Here is a 24415-nt window from a genome sequence, read left to right as displayed (position 1 = left end):
ATAATAAGAAAAAATCATAATATAGACGGGAAGGATTGGAACAGGCTTTGTTGGCACTTAAGGGCGGCATCCAATTTCTTGTTGCCTAGTACAATGGTTGATTTATGTTATAGTAACTCAAAAACTCTGATATTTGAGAATGCCTGTGGATAAATATATATATATATATATATATATATATATATATATATATATATATATATATATATATATATATATATAAATATATATATATATATATGTACATAATGCAATTATGTTATTAATATTGTTTTTTTTAAATTATTTTCAGTTCCTTAGATTTCATTTTATGTTGTTTCGAGTTAATTTGAGTTTAAGTTTAAAGACTAACTTGACAGACCAGACTTAAGTCTGTTGTCAATAACTATATTTTTATTTGTATGGATTGATTTATTATGCCCTGATAAAATAAATAAACACTTATTACTAGTATTATAGATTTTTTTTCTAACAATATTAATAATAACAATTATAGATCGAACACACACTGTAGTATTAATATTCTTATAAATGTGGCTTATAAATAACTTGAACCCTGAGTTAGTTTTTTCTATTGAAATTTGGAAAAACAAAACACTTACGAGAACGCTAGGCCGGTACTGCTCCCCAATGGCACTGTAGCCAGAGACGATGTTTTGTTATGTTTGTGAATTAATTTCAAGCAAAGCATTACTTATAAATAAGAACAATTTCTATCTCAATTGACAGACTTTTTTTTACAAAGATATTTACACAAATTAAAGAATGTCTAACTTTTTTTAGAATTTTTATCTGGACATATATATTGTGGTAGCAATAATTTTCAGTCATTATTATTATTTATTATTGAAGAACAATATACTGGAAATTCAGAGAAGTCCACTTCTCCAGAAGATAGGGGGAAAAAACCAGCCACATGCCACATTTTAACATTGATGATTAAAAGAAGAAAAGCGTAATAAGTTGAAACGTGCTAATTTTAAAAAGTGAACATAGAAAAACTTTAACCATAATAAATATCTTTAATTTTAACCAAAAACAAATAATAATCAAAAATTGCTTATATTAGGGGCACCCTCTCGATTAAAAGAACACATTTTTTTTTATATATTTACCTATCCTCTTCATTCAATTATCAATTAATTATTTATATTACCTTTAAATTATCAAAATTCTAATTCAAACTTTGTCAAAATTAAACTGAACAAAACACAAAAACCAAATGTAGTGATGAATATTTGTACAAAATAATTGTGCAAATAATAGATAAAGGACGGCCTGATAAAGGACACAGAGCCAATTGTCCAAACTCATTCTTTGCCCGTCGTCTTTGTGGATTTAGTTGCCGCCACACCAGCAGATGGCGAAGATGATGGATTATTGTTTGGTTCGGCCCAGAAGAAATTTGGTATGTTTGGACCATAATATACCTGGAAAAGTGAGAAAATGTGAAGAAAAAAATTGATATGGTTCAAAATTAATGGGTTTAGGGGGAAGAAAATATCCTTTTAATTCTAAATGAGACACTGTAGTTTTCTTATAGCTTCCTCAAGGTTGTTACAAGAATGATGATCTATGGGATTAACATTATTTGGTAATGACATCACTATTGTGATCAATTACCAGTTAAAGCAATCGCTTAAGCTCTTTCATTCTCTTACTTCTCTTTACTTGCCGCTCTTGGTGGTCTCGCAGGCCGCTTTTAAGGTTGAGGTGAAGTTTTAAGGTTTATTGGTTGAAAATACCTAGAAGTTACTGGGTAAAGTGACAACTGCTAGACGGAGCGATGATATAAATATTTTTAATGAAAGAATACACGATTGTGCTTCGGCCATTGTGAACTCCTCGACAACAAACTGGTCTGTGAAGGAAGGACTGATACCATATAAGAGCGATCCTGTTGTCTTAATATAACATCCGAACACTCTGTTCTGCTGAAAAAAAAAAAAAAAGGGATCTTGCAGAGGTATGGATTGCAAGGAATTATGGCAGCAAGTTGTTCAAATTTGAATACCTTTGTATGCATATATGTAGAATAGTAATCTGTGGAGGCACCCTCTGTATACATTAATTTGATATAAAAATTTATTTGGATGGCAACTGCGAAGAGATACTTTTTTGTCGTTATCACCTAAGCCGTTTTTTCTTCAGTTATATTTTGTGTGTAACACAGAAAGGTGTAAGGGTGTTAAAGAAATATATTATTGTCTTTTCAGAACTTTTTCTTTTGCCTTTCCCTCATTTATAATTATATACACTTGTCGGTATTACAAATAAAAATGTTGGCCCAATTTTGTCGTTGTTTTTGTACTGTGCTGCTTCAGTTTCAGATATGGGTTTAAGGTTTATTTCTCGGCAACATCCATTGTCGCCAATGCTCTCTCCAAGCGAGCAGCACGCTTTGCTCTGTGCAAGCTTTGTTATAATCGAAGCGGTTCAAGTACATCGCTGAGCATATGGTGTGAACCCACTTTTATATTTCAACAAAACACTTTATTAAATCACAGTCAACTACATCACTAAAAGGGAGTCATTAAGATCAAGCTCAGGGTAAACTATGGTCCAGCTTTCTAGAAAAGTTAATCTCACCTTGTTGAATCAAATTGAGTTGATGACTTGTATTTCTTAATATTATCTGGGCATGGTTTCTCCAGATTTACGTATTAAAAATTGGTTTTAAACATTTTCATTTAGCAATTATATCTTTTCAGAAGACCATCAACTGAAGCACAATTTTCAAGCAGAACGTCTTTAGAGACAGAATCATGAGTTATTTGCAGGCAGCTTATTCCATGCCAAACTTTAATCTTATTTTTCTTACATTTTTACAGTATTTTTTCTATTAGAAAGGTTTCTAATAATTAAAAAGACGTTAAACTTTTTGAGAGGAAATAAAATCTATTTTTACTCACCTCTTACATAGTGTTTGTTACTGCATGAAAAGGAAAGGAGTGTCTTAGCTTGATCGTGAGTACAGGAGTGGAAATTAAATGAGCCATAGGAAAAGTTGGCCCAAAGAGATTTGCATTTTTAGTGCAGCAAGCGGAAACTGATGGTTTATTTATTTATGAATGTGGGGGCAATGAAAACAAATGGCTGTTTGCGTATGGAATACAAAAATCTGCTACTAATACACAGCCAAGGATAAAATGAAATAATTAAATTTAGTAAATCCTTCATTTTTAAAAAATAATGATAATATTTTAAATTATGTTTGAGGGAAATGGAGAGAAACATATATTTTGCCCTGATTTTTTTTTTGTGTGTGAATCATATGTTACAATAACGAGATATTCCTATCTCTTGTGTAATTAATGTGTATCATCTTTAATTTATGGCAAAAAAACTAAATTATTGCTTTAACTTATTATTGATTTAAAGAGAGCTGTAATGTAAGGTAGCCAATCACTTCAACAAGTTCGGTATCAAAGAAATAAATAATTAAGAAAAGAATACTCAATAATCGTAATGAATAACACCTACGGTGATTTTCGGGTGTGACAGATATATCACTACCAAGACAAGCAATCGCTAATTGTTGTGGAATTATATAGGTTTAAGACGCCGAATGAAACTGGCGATGGCATAATGAAAAAAATCAAATAAGTAATTGAAAACCATTTTCACTGGGCTTACGTTTCGCATGCAACAATTTTCTCAGTGGACATTCAATTACTTCACTCGTAGAAATAAGTTTTGAACAGTTAACATACTTAAAAACTGTGCTATCCTAATTCCATTGTACTAAGAAAATAAAAACATTGTGTTTACTTTAATTTGTTGAGGGAAAACTTGATATTGAAGGGAACAAAGATGCAGGAGAAATTAAGAAAGAAAATGACTCACCTTGGCATTATTAGCAATTGCTTCAGTCCTCTTCATCTCCAGATACTCAGGCGTTAAAAGCAATCTATTAGCTTCAGCTTGCCGTTGAATTTGATAGAATTCAGCATCAGTATGACTCTTTTGACTAGCCAAATGAATCAAATCTAAAAATAAAATTTGTTCAATTAATAAAATAAAGAAATCATTCTTTTACTAAAAAACCAACAAACATTTGGTTGTAATGGTTTAAATAATAGATACTCCTTCAACGTTACAAACCTTCGATTTCAGACATTCTCTGTAACGATTCTTTTTCCATAATCTTTTGATCGTACTGTATTCTTGAAACTTGAGCCACTTTTTCAGCTTCAATTAATGCTTTTTTCCGTTCAGTTTCCGCATCTTTCTCAACAACTTTTTGGTGTTCATGAGCTATCAATAATTTTGTCTTTTCATTTTCCCTAAAATGTAACTACAATTTTGTCAATGTCAAATAAATAATCATTCATCATAAAAAAGAAATGCTAACAATACTTACATTAGTTCATAATTCTTTCTAATTGTTTCTGGTATTTTTGGTTTGGTCACCCTTACAGCTTGTATCTTTAGTCCGGGGGCCATTTCATTGAGATCTCTTTGAAGTGCATTTTTTAAATTTTCATCTATTTGATCAAACAGATCAATGTACACCTGCAAAATAAAAATACATAGTTAAATCTCTGTTTGGAATATTTTATGTTTAAGATTGTTCATGTAGAATATAAATTTTTTAAGTTAATTCCAAAAACCTATGCTACAACCTCTAAACATCTGTCATGCTGTATGCAAAATAGTCTGAAGATATGAAAAGCGGAATCACGTCAGTATTAAAAAAGGTGAACACTTAAATGGATACTACCGTCGAAGAGCTACTCATAATTTTGTAGAAACACATGTACGATTATACAGGGTGAACCAGTAAGTATTGTCCATAGGCCTACTGTGTGTAGTACATCTAAAGTGGAGTTCAATGAGTATTGGCCAACTTCATATTTTCCTCTGTTCTTGAGTGACGTCACTTTAAAGTTTTTTTTCTAAAATCATTACTTTTTTTCAATAAAAATGTTATTACTCAAAAAGTTTTAGTCCGAATTCGATTCTGGGGACACGGTTAGAAAGACAGATAAATTTCCTGAAAATTGATACCATTTCGAAGAATAAGTTATTCTCCAATCAGCCTCAATCTTCCTCCGATTGCTGGAAAAATAAAAGTTATCGAAATTTTTAAAAAAACTCATTCGGCTCTTATTTGATCATTATCCGACCTAGGTGCTGGCACTTTTTTATAAAAGTTTCCTTGTTTAATGGGCTTTCAAACGGTAGATCATTTCCCAGGATTCCTTTTATCTTCGTATGAGAAATTACGTTTGTTTTACAAGAAAACATGTTCACGAGCACTCAAGAGTGTTAGTTATCAAGCTGTTTAATTCATTGAAAACTCTTTTAGATGGACCAATAGTCAATTTTAAAGTAGGCTGTCTTTAAATAAGGAAGTCAAAGGTTACAAATTGCACTAAAAAAAAAAAATTAAACTCTGAAATATTTGAGAAAATGTTAGGAAATATTTTAAACAAGTACTATTTTTATAAAAAAAATTTCATATAGCTTGTATTTACTCCAAATTACAATTTCACACACAACTACCCTGTTGAAAAAGAAAAAAATATGAATAAGCCTTAACAATCCTTTGAACCCACTAACAGATAATCTTTATAATCTGAATTAGGTATTAACCAATACAACTAGGTGCGTTACAAATAAACTTCCCTTATCTGTTAGACTTGGTTTCAAAATTTTTTATTGTACCATATCACTGTTGAGTGCTCGTGAACACGTTTTCTGGTAAAACAAACGTAATTTCTCATACGAAGATAAAAAGAATCCTGGAAAGTTATATACCGTTTGAAAGCCCATTAAACAAGGAAACTTTTATAAAAAGTGCCAGCACCTAGGTCTGATAATGATCACATAAGAGCCGAATGAGTTTTCTTAAAAATTTCGATTACTTTTATTTTTCCAGGATTCGGAGAGAGATTGAGGCTGTTTGGAGAATGACTTATGCTTCGAAATGATGTCAATTTTTAGGAAATTTATCTGTCTTTCTAACCGTGTCAACAGAATCGAATTCCGACTAAAACTTTCTGAGTAATAACATTTTTATTGAAAAAAGTAATGATTTTAGAAAAAAACTTCAAAGTGACGTCACTCAAGAACAGAGGAAAATATGAAGTTGGCCAATACGTCATTGAACTCCACTTTAGATGTACTTCACACAGTAGGCCTATGGACAATACTTACTGGTTCACCCTGTAAACACCATTTCTTCGACAAGGATCATCTATCAACAGGCACTGATCAATCCAAATCCAAAGGATGCACTTGCAAAGTAACTTACTAATATTCGTTCAATTTAATGGAAATAAACACCTTTTAGCATCAGCACTTCTGTTTCAACTAGAAACAAGTCGATTAGACTAGCCCATCATGGTAATTAATAATTACGTCCTCAGATTTTTAGGAATTCAAAGAATACCGTATTTGCCTGGTCTTCATTGATGAACGTTCTACCAGTAAGAAAGTTTAAAAAAGGTCAGAAGAGTATTACTCAGATTATTGGTCTAACAAACCAACTTCTAACTATGAAGAGTAAATATTTTATACAGAAAAAAGTTTTTTAAGTTACACATGTCAAAAAAAATCCAAAAAACTTTACTTTCAAATTAATATTTAACTAGGTAAATGACGTTTAATCAGACCGAATCAACATAAAGCCATTCACCAAGTCGGATGCTATCTGCCTTAAAAAACCCTTTTGCCTACGAAATAGATAAAAGCGAAAAATAATTAATTTTACCTTCTAACAGAGTAACTTTTAAAAAAACAATCTTTTACCTCATGTAAATTGTGGACACTGCAGAACTGATTCAATTCATGGTGTACTTTGTTAAATATTAACGTCTTGTCGTAGTCGGCTGTATAATTTTTCACTATATCAAATACTAAAACAGAATTATTCACTCATAATTAGATATAAAAGATATTTGGAGGTAATTTCATACGTAATTATTAATAATAGATACAAATATTTGTTATTTTAAACTAAATTTGACATCAATGCTAAGAATTCTTAGGTAATTTATTAATAACAGGTTATAAAAAAATCTTAAGTGAAGCATGCGAATTAGACTCACTTCACAACTCTCACATATATAAATGATTATTTCTTTTAAGTTTTATCTAAACTCAAAATTTTTCACTATTTCCACAGCCAAAAACAAAAACGTGAGCATCAAAAGCACTGATAATGAAAAATAATTTCAAAAACTCTTAATACAGTAGTATTTACAACTATATTAAAATAAAATCTATTTTTAAGATATTTTTAATAAATGAAACGCGGATTCATAAACAAAAATAAACTCACCACTATTAGGATGAAGATGGTTGACAACTTCAATTCTATCGAAGTAAATCATAACACCACCGCTTGTACCACAAGGAACATTTTTCACTTCATCAGTCTGCAGGGTTACCTGAAAATATTTTAAAATGTATTAATATTGGAAATTCTTTTCTTAAATTAATTAAAACTATTTATGCCTTCTAATTTAAACCCAGTGAACAGCTAGCGCTTCTTGAAATAAAGCATTTCTAAAAACATATGATACTAGACACCCTTCAATTCTGTTTTTAAAGGAAACCTAGTTTTATCTGGAAAGCATTTGTCGTTTAATGACCCTACTTTTGAATACGAAAAACCATCAATGGTTTCGTCGAATCTCCACAAATCAGCTTCAATCAAGGAAGCCTCATTATCAATGGACAATCATTCGCCCATGGAAAATAGATTTTTATATTAGCCAGGCAAAATTATTAATTTGAAACTTTTACATTTAAGAAAAGAATAGATTTTTTTAAATAAAATTTAAAAACGAAATTTCTTTTTATATACATTTATGATGAACCGAACTCCGATCTTGGATGAAATCCGAAACCGGTAAAAAAGAAAAAGAAAACTTTTTATAATTCCAATACAACTATTGCCCAGTAACTGCTATAAATCTGGTAACCTAAATAATTTTTAGAAAAACCAAAACTAAATATGTCTAATCATGTTAATAACACGCATTACTAATGCAAGTTCATAATTTAAACAGAAAAATTAATTAAAATGTATCTCGTTTAAAAAGTATCATCAATTTAAATAAAACTTGCCAGTTATTTCAATAGAAAAGCCATTAGCCGAAATTAGCTTTCTGTTTCCACATTTTTGAAAGATAATAAACTCAAAGTAAATAAAATAAACTTATATCTGTACAATGAGTTAAAACCTTTACTTTCTTACATCATCATTGTAAAATAACCAATTGAAATGATGAATAAATCAAGGCACTTGAACTGTTCACTAAATTATTAATACGTACTGTCATTGGTGTAAATTGAATTACCTGTACTGTTCTAAAAGAGGTGATTAATGGTACCATCATATGAAAACCAGGATTACTAGTTTGTGATAATAAAGCACCACCCTAAATCACAAATATATATTTTTTTTAACCAAAATACAACTTGCTGTATTCACTAAACAAATGAAATTGATTTTTTTTAATTATTCAAGACTCACCCTATAATAGACGGCAACATGTCCTTCTTCAACTTTATGAATAGAAAAATTCATTAAAATAGCCACAACTACAAAAAAAATAATTCCTACAAGACTAACTTCAACCATTCTGATATTTCATAGAAATAAAAATGGAAGCTTATATCTTAAAAAATTTAAGCCAAATTAATTTCATGGATATTCATTTCATTAAGAATAATTGCATCGAAATTATCGTATATACACTGAAACAGGACATAGCAGGCAGTTTGAACACGTTTTTTGCTTAACAAAATAATATTAACAATCAACACTAACTAGCTAGACAACTATCAGCACGCATGCACCCACACCGAACTATTATAACCTACTGCACAGTTTAAGGTTTCATTGAGAAGTTATGGAAGCCACACCTAGAGGGCAATGGATGTCACCGCGCAATTTCTATCACCTGGATTTATTTAATTTTGATTTTTGGTTTGGTGTATTTATTTAATTTGGTTTTTTTTTAACAATTTCTGACAGGAATTTAATAAATGTTGATGCATGGATGACGTAGAGTTAATTTTTTTCCTTCCAATGGATTTTGTTGTTTTCTTTCTTTCAGATTAAGTAAAAAAGGAGGAGTTCACATGTAGTTATTAATATGTATGCAAAATATAATTGGATATAATGTCTTGTAAAAAAAACTCTATAGCCAGCGGCAAAAACAGAAGTGGCAGGGGAGCCCTGAACCAGTCCTTTCCCACTCCTCTGCTTTGCGTTTCCTATTTCTTTAGCAGGCCAGTCCAGTCGACTAGTCGCAGCGGTATTAAGTGTGTGCGGTTCGTATCTATCACATTATACAGACTTTCGAGGTAAATTCCCTTCTCTGTCACCAGTAACCTAAATTCGTATTCTACCAAAATTATAGATACATTTACAACTTTTTTTTAGTGGGGGGGCCGAAAAAAAATATTTTGATATTTAACTATATTTTAGAAAAGATCTATTACCATCTGCTTTCTTCTGACGTCAGTGAAACACCTGTTCTTCTTTCTTGTAAACTGTAAGACAGTCAATCCCTGAAGAGTTACGCAATTTTTTTTAAATTTTTTTAAAGAAGTTTTTATATAACAATTAATCTTTAAAATGTAGAAAAAATTAATAATTTTACAATTTTCCATCAGTCAATTTTGATACAATCGATAGTTGAAAAATAATCAAAACTCATTGTAATGGAATCAAACAGAAGAATAAGGTGACACTAAAAAAAACAAAATCTAAATAATTTTTAAAAAGTTGTATTACCAACAAGGTGAACTACTTTTAAATTCTAACCAGGACAAAGTGGCGCCAAAAGATATATTTATTTAACAAATATAAAAGAAGATACCGAAACATTAAAAAAAAAATCTTGGGTTCCCATAAAAAAAGAAGAAAAAAAATCTTATCAAATTACAACTTAATACCACGAAATAAATAAGTGGAAGAGAAAGACCCAGTTTTGGCCGAAAAGAAAACAGTGTGGCCAACTAAAAGTAAGTAAAAACTGAAAATATTTTAGTTTATTTATTATTTTCTGAATGAATTTTGAATTAGTTTAAACATCAAAAATTGTTTTGTTTCAGAAATATCAAAATAAAATTTTAAAAAAATGGCTGGAACTATATTATTTGCAATTTTTTTGCAAATGTTTGCAACGCATATATTTGCACACAGAGAACATAAGGTTGGTAATATATTTTTTCCCCCTTAAATTTCTAAATATGTTACATAACTAGGTATACCATAAATTTAAATATATAAAAAACAAAATTAAAAAGTGAAATCAATTTTAATATTCCATTGTTTACAAATCGTGTAAACGGCTACGTTCATTGTTAAAACTGTTGGACCTTTTCGCACCTGAATAATATCGCATGTTTTTAATATGTTTATTACTTTTATTCGAAAATAAAATAAAATTGTCTAGGTTCGTTAGAAATCTGTTTTTCGTACTCTCGCAAAAAGTTAATAATTTTACCTGTGTTAAGTAAGATCGCCTAAACTTCAGCACATCTTCGAGGTTCCCACATAGAACAAATTCTCGACAGCTGTTAGAAATCTACAGGAACTACACCCAACTTTGCAAGTGCCCACATTATCTAAAATACTTCGTGAGAAAATCTGTGTGCAGATCATTTGTTTCACACTGATAGAAACCCAATTCTAATCCAAGCAAACGGTGCTTACAGAAGGAAAAGACTTCGCCTCCTTTAATTGACTCAATTACAAAAGGATTTCCAAAGCAAAGCAACCTCTTCTGGCCTCTTTCGTCATTCTAGAGATCATTTTTTGTGCTATTCTCAGAGCAGAAGTTCGTACACTTATCAAATACACATTTTGAAGCAGTTCGAACTACAGACTATGGGAGTCATCTAAATGCAAACTAATAGGCGTTAATGGATTGTCTTAAAACTCAGGTCAAGCCAGGAAACCGAATCCTAAAGCTTAGATTTAAGAGCTAATAAAGCTAAGAATTAACCCAGGCTGTGTTTTCGTGTAATTTGTTTTTAATGAAACAATTAATTGTGAATGAATTTACGTGTAAAAATAGTTTTCCGAACTTAAACCTTTTAAAGTCATACCTTAAGACTAAAAAATTTAGTAAAGATATGAGGCACCGATTAATATGACGTGTTTTATGAACAGAGTAGGGTTACCCTTTGTTTTTGGTCTCTAATTGTAGCAGAGGTGAGGAATACTTAGGCTATAATTTTATTACTTAATCTCTCTAGTGTTCTTTCTTCTTTTCACCAAATACTCTCAATGGGGTCCGATATATGAGCTTTATAGTCATTCTAATTAAACTTCCATGTACCAATCAAAACGTAATAGAAGACAAAAAATGAAAGAAATAATCAACCTACACTATATTTTTCTCTTAAAACAAAATTTATCAATTTATTTATTTATCGGCAGCCCGCTGAAGAAAGCTCCCGGGCGCCAATGACCTCAGATGTTGACGCGTTTTAAAAATAGAAGTAAAAGAAAAAAAAAAAAATGATTCACAAAATAGGTAACATATTTTCTAGTTCTTTTGTAGTAACTTAAATTGGTTTCACAGAAAAGAATATTCGAGAATTAAACTGGTAGGAAATGCAGAATCACGTACTACTGCAATTCTGCTAATTTATGCGTGCTCTGCGTAACAAAATGAAATCACTTATACTGATAGCACTTCCAACATTTACACAATATATGAGTTCTTGTAGAGTTGAAGTGTGTGGTGTGTTTATTGTATCTATAGACCAAAGGCAAACTCTAGGTCACCTACAAATGCCTTTTCATCTTTTAACTTCATCTTCAACTACATTCGGTGAAGAAACGCAAATCAATACGGGAAGGAGCATTACAATCACATTCAATGCATAGATTCGCTGCCTTACGAATCACACATGCCCTTTACATTATATTATTATATAATTATAATTAATAGCCGCTATTACTTTAAAGCTTAATGATTTCAAAAATTGGATTCCCCAATTTTTTTGCTAAACCTCCTCCTTCAAAGTATTAATTTCAAGACAGGTGAAAGTTCCTATATTTTAGTAAATCTCATCCGCCAAGCTAAGACATATAAACTAAGACTTCAGGGGTTCGATAACGGGTCTACTTCGATAACATGGATTGTATTTAATATGTCAATATAAAAATTTAAGTAACGTATTTTAGATTACCCTTAACTGGACGTAAACTCGCATGAAAAAATGGGCATTACTTCATGTTTTCCATAAAAAGGTAATCTACTTATTTTTTGTGGGTAATTGAATAGTGACTGCCCAAAATCAATGCTATATTTAATAAATACAAGAAGAAAACTCTTTTAATAACTTCTATACTAGTGTTTAATTCAGGACAGAGATCAGATAAACACTTTTGCAGCAATAAATATGGAAACTAGCGTCCTGAATTTTGTTTATACAGAAGTTTCGACACCAAAGCGGGAACAAAATTTTAATTTGGTTTTATAAAATTTATCCACCTTGTTTAAAATGTTAAACTATTAAATAAAGTGTACGATTTTTTTTAGTACACAAAATTAGCTCGTTTTAACCAGCGTCTTTGTTTTTTAAGAACTTAAGCCACTAATCGAAAAGTGTATCAAATCAAATCAAACGGGCACTTCAACCAAAGCGCTTGAAGCAGTGTTATTTAGCGGAAATGCTATTGATATGGTTGATCTCTTTAATGACTTGTCAAGGCGTTCGCTAAGATTTTTAGCTTCAAAAGATTTCACCGTTTTTTTAGTATCTCAGTTTCAAGTTTTTCAAATTTTTTTACTATCCCTAATTGAACCTGCGACAACCACCGCCCCTAAGTAGTTTTATCGCTCCCCGGGTCCATTTTGGGGACCTATATTTAAATATTTCTTTCATAAATGAAATAGGATGTGTGAGATAATTGCTATATCGGCTCTTCAGTCGAACAACATTTTCGCTACTAATTATTCAATAATTAATCAGGTCAAAACTTTATAAAAATTAAACAAAAAAATAAGTACAGAGACATGCAATAATCAATTATGATGGCACAGCCTTAGTACACAATTGAAAGTCGACATGAATGGACTAACCATATTTTTGGGCATTCTACTCTTTATTAAAACTAAATATAACACTAATTTATTATCAGAGACGGATAGATATCAATAATAGTGCAGAGTTTCCGCCAATTATGATCTAAATAAAAGATAAACATCTTGACATGATTGGTTGCAGTGGATTAAAATTATATTAAGAAATAAAAAGAAAAATCCTTAAGTAAATCTTTATGATTTATATAATTAATAACAGCCATTGCTAAAAGAAATTCTTCGAAACTGATATTATCAAAGTCTAAGTTGCAGGAAGGGGGAACCACGATTACCTGACCAGTTCCATTTGTTTTTTTTTTTAACATTAAAATACTCATTTTTATAAAGTTCTATTGTAAGTAGAACATCAATTTAGAGAAAAAATAATTAATATTAAATCAATAATTTTTGAAAAACTCTACAAGAAACAATAGACAGAAAAATTGTCTATCATGCAAATATTGTATTTAGCACATATTATTCTGTCTTATTAATGATTAATATAAGCTGTCATTTTCTTTCTAAACTAATGGCGCAAAATTCGTAAAATTCCAAAAGATCCAGACTTTTTTTGGCCGTCCATTGTTCTGAATTCTGACGAGGCTCAATTTGGGTTCCCTTGAAGTATTTATCTGTGTTTCGTTTTCAAGGTTCTAAATGACAATCTCGATTGTGTCAAAATTTTATCTAACGAGAAATTCCTGATTCCATTGGTTATAACTCACAGACGAATTGTAATGTTTTTACAATATTAACATATTTCATTATTCAATAGATTTTTCTGGTTAGATGACTTCAATTATTATGGCATTTAGATGTTGGTTGATGTAAATAAATTTAAATGTAAATTAAAACCAACGCTGATGATGGATTAGGCTACATGGATCGTCAAGAGTGATGATGGGCTTAGAGTCAATAGTGACTAATAATCCCACATCATCAATGTTTGAAAATTTCACCATCTATTTCCCTCCAGAATTTACGCGCGCATAAACAGCGTTTTTATTGCTTCCAAAGTCACTTTTCCACCGAAGGAAAAACACTTTTCTAAATACCGTATAGCTTATATGTTAGTAAATGCTTTGACAATCTCAAGGTTTTCTTGTAAAGACAAAAAAAGAAAAGTTATTTAAAAACAAAATTACATATTTCATATAACGGTTGCTTTATCAAACACTTATTGAAGTTTATTTTAATGAGGAAAAGATTTATTTTATAGAAAATTTAATGTCGTAATTGAAAATTTGAAATAGATAGACTAGAATCTCTCACTAAGTGTGAGAGTACGAAGTAAGATCAGATTTTTTTCAAAAAATTACGGAAAACCATAACTTCAAAACAGATTGAAAATATCTCGCATAATGGCGTTTTACTCTGTTTTCCCCATGAACTATAGCCCAATTATTTTTTTCAGATTTATGCATCTATTCATATCTTGGTTAAAGTTAAAACTATGCACTTGTGATTTATTTATGGAAAAATTTGTATAGTTCATTTAAAAGTTTATAAAACTAATTATTCATACATTGTCTGCCTAGGTTATGTGAATGAACAGCTAACAGGCAAAACTTCAACCTTATGTAGAATGAATTAAGAAATAAAAGACATTTTGGGACTTTTAAAGGTTGCTTTAATGAAGAAAGATCTTTTAAAAAGAACCTAGATGAAAATAGTACCAACAAAGGTTTAAGCTGATGAATAAATTGTTTAAATTAAATTCTTCTATTAATTCAGTTCCCTAATCAAAAATGAATTATATCAGATGATAATTTTTAGGTTTTAATTAGGAGGAATATTACTTTTCTTACTTGGCTGCTTGGAAAAACTTAAAGACAAACCAGTTTTTGATAATATACCGTTACCTACACGTAAAATTAATTCACTAAAATTAAAGCCATCGATTTATTAATTAATTATATAACACAGATATATAATTTTTATATAATTAGTTGGGAATTTAAATGAATGGAAAGTATAATAGTTGTCCTAATTGCAGAATACATAATAACGATAAACTGTTTGAACATAGTAATTCTGCTGACAAAACAGTAAAATATCGACTGAGATCAGTCCGAGTGACTGATTCATTTGAATTTCCAAAATAATTACATTATTTATGAAGGCCCTTCAATAAGTGATAATAGTTCCTTTCTGAGAGTTCAGAAAGAGATGTTCAGTGTACGATAAATATTACATTAGGACTCGTGGGTCCGTCTCTGATATTGTCCTATCTAATATATTAAGTATTTTTTTTATTTTTCTAAAATTTAAACTCACGAGACTCTCTTTTACCTCAATTTTCGAATCTAAATTTACTTGACACTTCAACAATAAACATGAACTCTTCACTGTCACGAATTTTAGCTGTTGAAAAGTTATTTCCTGGACTATCGGAAATATACTCTGTGGAATTTGGGTCTTCAATGACAAGGCAGAATCGCTGGCAATACATGTGCTGCAACAGAAAACAAAATTTAAAGAAAATCTCATACAATGGGAAAATTCTATAGATAGAATGGTACTACCGGCTGCCTGAAACTTATCGCATCTTTGGGGTAGCACTTAAATCAAGTAACAAATCTCTGGACTTAAGCTGTCCACAACCAAATATAACGCACTCCCAGTCAACTTTAAATCTTCATTTAATAGACATACTGCGACTTAAGAAACTAAATGCTGTCTCGGCCTCGCGCTTCATTAGACCCCGCGCAATCGAACAAAGTTTTGCTTCTATTATTATTATTATCTTTATTTTATATACAAACTGAAACTACAACTTTTTACAAAGAAAGATAAACTATAAAGACTGGCAACAGGGTCAAAGAGCGTCAGAGGAGTCTTACTATTTTAAATTAAAAAAAACTCATTATATAAACAGAATCAAAAACAAACATAAAAAATAATAATAAAATAAAAATTAATACAAAATAATAATTAAATTAGTTTTTCGCTTGAGGTGAGTGCTGCCCGTTACAGTATTTTAATAATAATGCCATTGATATATTCCAACAATACTTTACCAGACAGAGTTTCATTGTAATAATACTTTAGTCTAAGCTCTCCTAAAGAGGAGTAGTTTGCCAAAAAATGGAATAAATTCTTTTTACCTTCAATATTGCATATAGTGCAAAGAAAATTGCTTCTAACTATAAAATGTACTCAAAAACGTTTCTCAGACAAAAATGGACCTCTAAAAGTTTCATTGGATACGTTGTAACTAGACACATCACAACGATATGCCTAGAAGTTATTTTGCTTGGGAATAGTCAAACCGTGCTGAAGTATAGAAGCCTAACTTAATTTCCATTCAGTAGGAAAATCGGCTGTGAAGATACAACTCACTCTTTACCAAGAACTAACTCTATACCTAATATATTTAATTTCTAATTAAAATTAAAAAACTCTTCAAAATCTGGATATTAATTTAATGATAGCTTCAATAGAAATACACTATAATGAAATATAGGTAGTAGTTACGAGATCCCCAATTTCATACCTAGGGTATCTACTTTTTATCTGTTAGAACAAAAAATTGTAAAGTATGTGCTTCCAGTGGCCCTTGATGGACCAAGGAGATAGTTGGTAACTCGAATTTCATAAACTTGTACGAGATCTTACTAATTTATAAATTAGAAAATAAATATATCATTTTTATCATAATAAATATTCGATAATAACAAAAAAAAAAAGACAAACAAAAAAACATGTTTTAAATAAATGAATTTCTTGGGTTTTATAAAATTAACGGGATTCTGAAGGTCGTATTCTGTTAGTGTATGTAAAATGTTTATATGATATCGTGATGATAATTATTGCAAATGAAATGCGAACTATTTTATATACAAATGGGTAAAAAAAAAAAAAAAAAAAAAAAAAATATGTCATAAAGTCAAATCGTGGTATGATAGAAGCAAAATGATTTGTTACATCATTCGTAGGTGTCACTATGGCTAGTGCGATTTATTTAAATTAACAAAACTATATCATAATTTAACTGTGATGATTAACACGGGATCATTTCTTTTATTATTCCAATTATAGTTATCTTCATCTTCGAAAGCTAATAATAAAATACGCATTAATTTAATTATTTTTGTTTGTTATGCTTTTTTGATGGAAACAATTAATTTGTTAATGTACAAAATCTATAAATTTAGATTTTTTGTTTTTGTTTTTTAATTTGATAAGAAACTTGGCCTTTAAATAGTTGGCGCCACTTTTAGTTATATCAGTTTCTGCGTGAATTATTTTTAGTATCTAAAAAAAATAAAATAATACGATCTTGTTATCAGTTGTTGCTATTTACAACTGAGGTGTAAGTTAACTGGGAGTTATAGTGTTTTGCTGAAATAGGAAAGAGACACTCACGATTTAAAAGATTCTAATAGAGCGATTTTAAACTTAGTGCTTCTTACCAGAATTTTTGATGAAATGGAAAACTATTGTTCTGTAAATAGTACGAATGTTCTGCAATTTCTCTGTCATATCGTAATCTATGCGAGTGCCGATGTTTAGTATTTATTTAAGTAACAAATTCTGTCAAGATTGCAATTTGTTTAAAGCGTGGTATTGTTCCAGCCATCTTATTGCGCTTACATCAACTTTGAAGATTTACAACTCAAAAACTTAAATGTTGGTGATTTGGGAATTCCATTTTTAATGATTGAATTGACCTATACATTGACTAAGAAAGATTAAAACGTATCAATGAAATTTCTAAGATCATAATAATTATTTACCAATAAGAATTATAAATTTTACTCAAAAATTTCAAAATATATTTCAATACCACGAATTATTAGGATTGGAGAAAAAATTCCCAGTTTATTGATCTTTTTCCTTAAAAAAAAGAAAAGAAAAAAAAAAATATAAGATCAAACTAGCATTAACCTTGTTACATCTATTATTTGCAACACTTCTTCTGGCAGTGAATTTTGGAACCATCACGTCGAAAATGTAGACATATAATTCTATTTCGCTCTCAATTTGGAGCAAGAAATTTCTGTAAAAATTAAATTTTGAATATTTTCACAACTGCAATGTTCCCTCCAACTGAGAGTGTGAAAAAAGTCAAAATTTATAGAGGAAAATCAAACTCAAAAACACAGAAACTCAAAAAAGAAATAAACTGAACCCAAATAATCAAAGAGTAAAACTAAACACAAGGATGGATATCTAATTACAAACAAAAAATACTAGAATTAAATACAAGAGAATGTTTAAAAAGAAGTTAGCTTCTGCTGTTAGAGTTACAAGTGTAAACACGGGTGTAGAAGTGCAGTAGAAGTGATCGTTAGTTCGCAGAACTCATGAATGTGTGTCGATAAGAGTGCTCTTAACGTGGTCTCCAACCCTCGGTAGTGAGTTCGTACAACTAATAAAACTTTCTCTGTCAGATTTATAGGCCATCTATTTCAAACTTACATTCATTATAATATTGCTTTTTTTTTTTTGCTTCGCTTTTTACTGTACTTCATTTGAAAAACAAAATTACAAATTTATTATTTTAACATTAAAATCGTTTAATAATTACTTAAGTTATTACAACGTAAATAGAAATTGTTAGGAATAAATCTTAACTTGCAAGCGTTCTACTTTTCTGGAAAAATGATGTTATACCGCCCTGAATATCCTGAATACTGGAGATTTGTTTATTGAGATTGAAACATGTGATTTTAGCTTCGCCGTAATAATAAGGTGTGGAAAAATTCATACACGACTAACTCCTAACTTCAGTTCCTACAGTTGTAAAAAAGAATTTTCTTCAGAGGACCATTTTCTAAATACCACTATTTCAGACTAGTAACATCATAATTATAAAAATTAATCATCAAATTAGGCGCCACGGTAGCCGGAGCGGTTAAGAGGCGAGACCTGTATGTACGAGGGTCGTTTAAAAAGTCCGTGCAAAGTCAGAGAGATAGCACTACAGCGCGTATCGAGGTTATGTTTAGTTAGTAGCATCTCTTGGAAGAACACACACCAAGTTTCAGCCAGATCGGTCTATTTCTTTGTGTTTGGCATTCGTTTGAATCGAGGAAGTCGAGTGATTTTCAAAAAATGGACGAAAAAGAATTTCGTGTGTTGATTAAACACTACTTTATGAAAGGCAAAACGCCTCAGGAGACTAAAGAAAAGCTTGATAAACATTATAGTGACTCTGCACCTTCGATTAGAACAGTTTATAAGTGGTTTCCAAATTTTCGGAGTGGCCATATGGGCGCAAGTGACGCTGAACGTTCTGGACGCCCTGTTGTGGTTACTACTCCAGAAATCATTGATAAAATCCATGATATGGTGATGGATGACAGAAGAGTGAAGGTGCGTGAGATTGCTATTGCTGTGGGCATTTCGAATGAACGGATACATAATATTTTGCATCAACATTTGGACATGACAAAGCTATCCGCAAGATGCGTACCTTTAAAAACATTTATAAACAAACAAGCGTATACAAATAATAAAATTTCCTCATCATTTCATCCTTCAACATCACTCTCAACTTCACTGTCGCTCTCTATAATTCTATTGTCGTCTCACACCTCTTACTGCATCACTTTCTTCTCCACTGGATTCGTTCGTTTCGCGGCATCATCCGCCGGAAATCAATGTAACTTCATCATTCGGCCGAACTCGAGCTGATCTGATCTTTCTCTATATTTTAGGGCTCAAACTCTTTTTAGTTACTATATGACTGTTTCAAGCGAATGCTACGCTGAGACTAACTGAACTGAGCTAAGATTTGGCTACAATGTCAGCCGAGCCTAGTCCACGAAAGATAGTGCCTTAGCGGCGTTGCTCGATAAGACTTCAAATCACTCGGGCGCTGCAGTAGCGCCGCTCGAGTTCACACTTGAAATCGGTCGGGCGCCATATCGGCTCCGCTCGAGTGCAAAGGGTTAATACGAGAAATTTATAGTAAAGTATATTTGCTAGTCGCCTCCGTGCACGACACCTAATTGGTAGTTGGACGTTAAGCCCTGTCTGAAAAAATAGGCAATTACTTTACTTACTTTAATCATCAAATTTTAGCAGGTTGTTCTTAACTTCCAAACACCAATTTAGCTGTCGTGGAAGGGCAGGCGAAAGCTCATACTCAACTATTAAAGTTCTACCAATAAGAAAATGGTAGCTAGCTACAAGATGGATGTGAACTAGGGATCTCCACTTATCAGTCAGAACTCTTTACCACTACAACAATCTCGTTTCCACTTAATGAAAGAAATTTGACCACAATAGCAATACTCTTTCTACGCTGTTAAATATGAGGAAGTTAAATACTTCTTAATTCTTTTTTTTAGATTAATGAACGCTATTTAATAAACCAACCTCACCTCTCCACTTATTGCCGCTGGTGTTTCTTAAGGTTCCACTATTGGCTGGAACTGTTACTGTTTCATTTAATGAGTTGTATCTTTTTCATACAGCACATGTTAAAATGGCCTTGCCACGCCGACGATACTGATATCTGTTTTCCTCATCATGGGAGATGAAGCAATATCTAGTCTGACTGGAGCTTTGTTGATATCTGTAGGTCCATCCTACAACAATTGGAAAATAAGAGTTAATCTCAGCCAAAGGAAGGCTGTATTAGCCTGTAAACGAAAGCCGTTTGCAATTAAATCAGCCTGAGACCCTCTAATTACAATCTCTTACGTGCCCTCTATTTGTCTAAATACAATTTCATAGAAGCCACTTGAATATTTCAATCCTCGAACATCTAAATAATGTCCATTTTCCGTCGTAAACATGTTGCATTAAGATCCCTTAATTTAAATGAGATAAAAATAAAAACGTTCATTATTACCTGTTGTACTATTTAATTTTAAGTTAACTTGATTGAGTTTTAATGTATAAAGTTGGAATAAAAATATTGCTGATTTTGACTCAAAAAAAGTGTAATATTTTTTTTAATACCATGTCGGTAGATTTCCTAATGGCCAATATTTTTTTTTATAATAAGAATAAATTACTTAACCTAGATTCATTTTTCTGCGCCCAAACTAAGATAAAGCGTTGCTGAGACATCCCCAAAAAATGATGCTCTTTGCGGGACCCCCAGTAATAGAAATTTCAGGCTGGACAATGTATAACCTCAAATATAAAACCCATTCGCCCGATGGTAGTCTAAGATAACGATTTAAGAATTAAATTTCGGAAGCTAAATCATCTTGGACACTTCGGAAAATCGTGAAACTACTGGACTGATGTTGTGAATGATTTTAAATGTATTGAAAAGATAAAAAAAAACTCGCAACATGATTTGAACGATCAACGAAAAATTAAATTTTACGTTTTTGTTGTTCACACTGCCTTTGGTGCAACAAGCACGATTCATTTTGTTTATCAAATCGTGATTTGAGATAGAAAGTATACAATATATGATAAATAGGATCCGTTCTGGGAAGTGGATGGATTGAGGATGAGCCTCAGAAACTACCTACAGGCCAAAACACATTTTAAAAACACGAGATCTGTTGTTATCCACAACACAGATTTATCTGTTGTTATCCACATTTTTGCAAACCAATAAAACTGTCTATACAGAGATATTGTAAAGAAATCAAAGAACTATATCGGAAATTAGGTCAACAGCCTAGTTGATCCTTATTGAACAATAAGGATACAATCTTGTCATTCATTCGATCGTTGAAACAACCATATGTTTCAACAAATGACTATCCAATAATTAAATGAGTATCAAGAAGGTCTGGGGGCTCATCTCTCAGGACTTCTCGCCAGCTAATCATCACCAATTCTCTTATTGGATATTGGTCGTGTATTCTGAGTAATCTGGGAACCCAATGTTAACAGCAAAGTTTTTTTATTTTATGTTGGCGACAATGTGCTGATGCTTAATAGTGATTACTACCATTAAATTGAACGAGAATTAGTTGGGTTAAAGTAAACTATTAGAAACCCGCAAAGTTACCTTCCAACTGGTATAATGTGTATACATATATAACTATATACTATATATAGTTTTTTCTTTAATAAATCTTGTAAGCCAATTACTTCCTTAAATCGATTCAACTACTTTGCTTTTATATATATATATATATATATATATATATTGTATTTATAGCATTAGTTCCATTATAATTTTATAGTATCTATCTATTATTAATATTTGTCTTTCTGGGCGTTACTTATTGTATGCCACTTTTCTCGACAAATTAAATAAATGAAATATTATACCGTGAACGTCACTATAGTTGAAAGTCTAGAGTGATGAATCCTGTGCAAATCTTAACGAGCAACATCTATTTCAGGTGCACAACATTGTATTGTACCCAGAGAAACACTCATGGTGCAAGACGACGCCAATCAAGCAGGTGGTCGGCCATCCAGGCTGCGGCCAGCTGGAGATGGACAATAACGTGTGTGTGGGAGCCTGCTTCTCCTACAGCATTCCCAGGACGGAGCCGACCGCGCCCGGTGAAGTCGCTCCCTACTGCGACTCCTGTCAGCCTTCAACTGTCACCTGGAAACATGTAATTATTTTCTGGTTATTCCTTTCTCTATTCTCAGTTTGAGATATTTTAATATTACTAAACGTTTTATTCCCACTCTAAATCTCGCTTACGTAATTATCTTGAGGTTCCTTGTCTTCTTTAATCTTCTTTGGATTTCAACATCAGGTTTATTCCTTTATTATTATTATTATTTTCAATAATTTTTTTCTCTTATCGCAGCTGAATATCAAAAAATTTGGTTCAAACATTTAAAAATAGACCCTTTTTTTAACTCGAAGAAAAGATGAATATAAACCACACTGAAAGGTCACTTCAGACAGAGTTCTTTGAGTACACCTTTTTTAAGAAACCACTCTCGAAGCATCAATTGTCCTTAGAAAGGCTTTAAATAGCCTATGTGAATGTTGACAGTTATTCGAAGATTAAAGAAAATCGTTGGTAACATTTACGAAGGAAATCGCGAAAACTAAAACAACCGCCACGAAAAGTAGTACTTCCGGTTGATCGATTCCCCTCCCCAGGAACTCGTAGATTTACACTTTGATGAATTTCAACCCATTGGGCGCAGCCTTCAGAACCAAAAAAGAATACTAAGATTACTAAGATAGCATACACACTGTACTAGCAAAACAAAAATTATGCAAACTTTACTTCTTTTTCTTACTGCAAAGCTTTTGAATCGTAAAGTTGGAATTGTACTTTATACAAGGGGAGTGCGCGAATTTGAACTGACAACATTTAATCACCAAGTGTTGACCAATCACACCGGATCTAACCACATTCTAGAATTTGATATTCGTTTTGGGCGTCACTGTCAGGCATGATAATAAGCTAAAATCAAGCAAACTTCAAAAATGCCATATTACTGAATCAATTTTTCAGTTTTTTAAAATATTATTGCAAACGGCTCCAATGATGTCGTTTCAACTACGAAAGTTGATGTAGACAAATACAGCTCCGCAAACAAATCATTCTTAAGACAGTTTATGGGGAGAGATGGTGATATCTAGCCTTTAGAATGTTATTTAAATGTAACAGAATTTAATATGTACAAAAAAAAAAAAAAAAGAGAAATTTGAAAAGATAATAATTGAAAAAATGTCATTTTACTGGATAAATTAAGCAAATTTTTTGGACTAGTTGTTTCAAGAAAATTTCATTACCTAAACTTCGGTAATAGAAAGCCGAGTTAGTATATTTGCATCACACTTTTTTCGATTTAAGATGTGATACCCAAGACCTGCATTTTCGTTAACAATTATATTTCGAAAAGCATTGCATAGCGCCGAACAAGACAAAAAAAAAAAATTATACAAATTAGAGAAACACTAAAAAAAAGACACTTCTTGGAGTTGAGGTGTCTAGTGATGAAACCAATTTTGAACAATTCACACTTTCAGTCTGGACCCTGGTATTATACTAAATAGTCAGGTAATACACGCTGACCACCGCTGGACATTCCTGCGGTCTAACGTGTCCATCATCCTACCGACACCTCCCGCTGACTGCTTCAATCTTCCCTTAGAGGTCTCTCAATTCTTTCAACTTCGGTAGTTATTAATCATAAACATTCTTCTTTTTTGTGAATTTATCAAGATTAACTTCCGTTTAGTAATAAATTATTATTTTGTAGTTAATAATTTCTAGGTGTTGAATCATTATTAATTCATTGACTGTTCTAAATAATTCTTTGAAATGCCTACTCAAAAACACGTCTTGTATGAAATACACTTTCTTTACCTCTACTTAATGAGATTAAAAATTATAAATTTACTCCAAAACGTTAGTCTAATGAAAAGAAATATGTGGTTGGATATTAGAGATACTTTTGATTTGAGATAAAGAAGATTAGAACCTCTTATTACCTGATAGTCC

The 24415-nt window shown here is 31.3% G+C and overlaps 2 protein-coding genes across 2 annotated transcripts in view; one reads left to right on the top strand and one right to left on the bottom strand.

Annotated features, from left to right (window-relative positions):
* Window positions 1-1002: 1002 nt before the first annotated feature.
* On the bottom strand, window positions 1003-8857 carry LOC141458004 (erlin-1-like). The gene is made up of 8 exons (XM_074135476.1): window positions 8489-8857; window positions 8313-8393; window positions 7289-7397; window positions 6757-6863; window positions 4364-4515; window positions 4105-4286; window positions 3847-3989; window positions 1003-1430 (listed from the first exon to the last, which is right to left on the bottom strand). Exons 1-8 carry the CDS (start codon window positions 8594-8596, stop codon window positions 1311-1313), a joined length of 1002 nt encoding a protein of 333 aa, XP_073991577.1. The 5' UTR covers window positions 8597-8857; the 3' UTR covers window positions 1003-1310.
* Window positions 8858-9226: 369 nt separating this feature from the next.
* The window catches only part of LOC141458005 (uncharacterized), a 36756-nt gene continuing 21567 nt past the window's right edge, over window positions 9227-24415 (top strand). The window contains exons 1-3 of the mRNA XM_074135478.1: window positions 9227-9987; window positions 10078-10178; window positions 22337-22558. Coding sequence (XP_073991579.1) covers window positions 10104-10178; window positions 22337-22558 — 297 coding nt within the window. The 5' untranslated portion in view covers window positions 9227-9987; window positions 10078-10103. The remainder of the gene's footprint in view (window positions 9988-10077; window positions 10179-22336; window positions 22559-24415) is intronic.

This window comes from Rhodnius prolixus, unplaced genomic scaffold (assembly GCF_049639745.1).
Source record: "Rhodnius prolixus isolate KJV_2025 unplaced genomic scaffold, Rpr scaffold_5, whole genome shotgun sequence".
Lineage (NCBI taxonomy): Eukaryota > Metazoa > Arthropoda > Insecta > Hemiptera > Reduviidae > Rhodnius > Rhodnius prolixus.
This window is presented reverse-complemented; position numbering and strand designations above follow the sequence as displayed.

Bases quoted from the DNA above. Each gene is read 5' to 3' on its own strand.
- LOC141458004 (XM_074135476.1), bottom strand. From the start codon at position 8,596: ATGGTTGAAGTTAGTCTTGTAGGAATTATTTTTTTTGTAGTTGTGGCT. The intron at 4,287-4,363 runs GTAAGTATTGTT...GTTACATTTTAG, and splicing joins AGAAAGAATTATGAACTAAT to GGAAAATGAAAAGACAAAAT. The intron at 3,990-4,104 runs GTTTGTAACGTT...TTTTATTTTTAG, and splicing joins GAGAATGTCTGAAATCGAAG to ATTTGATTCATTTGGCTAGT.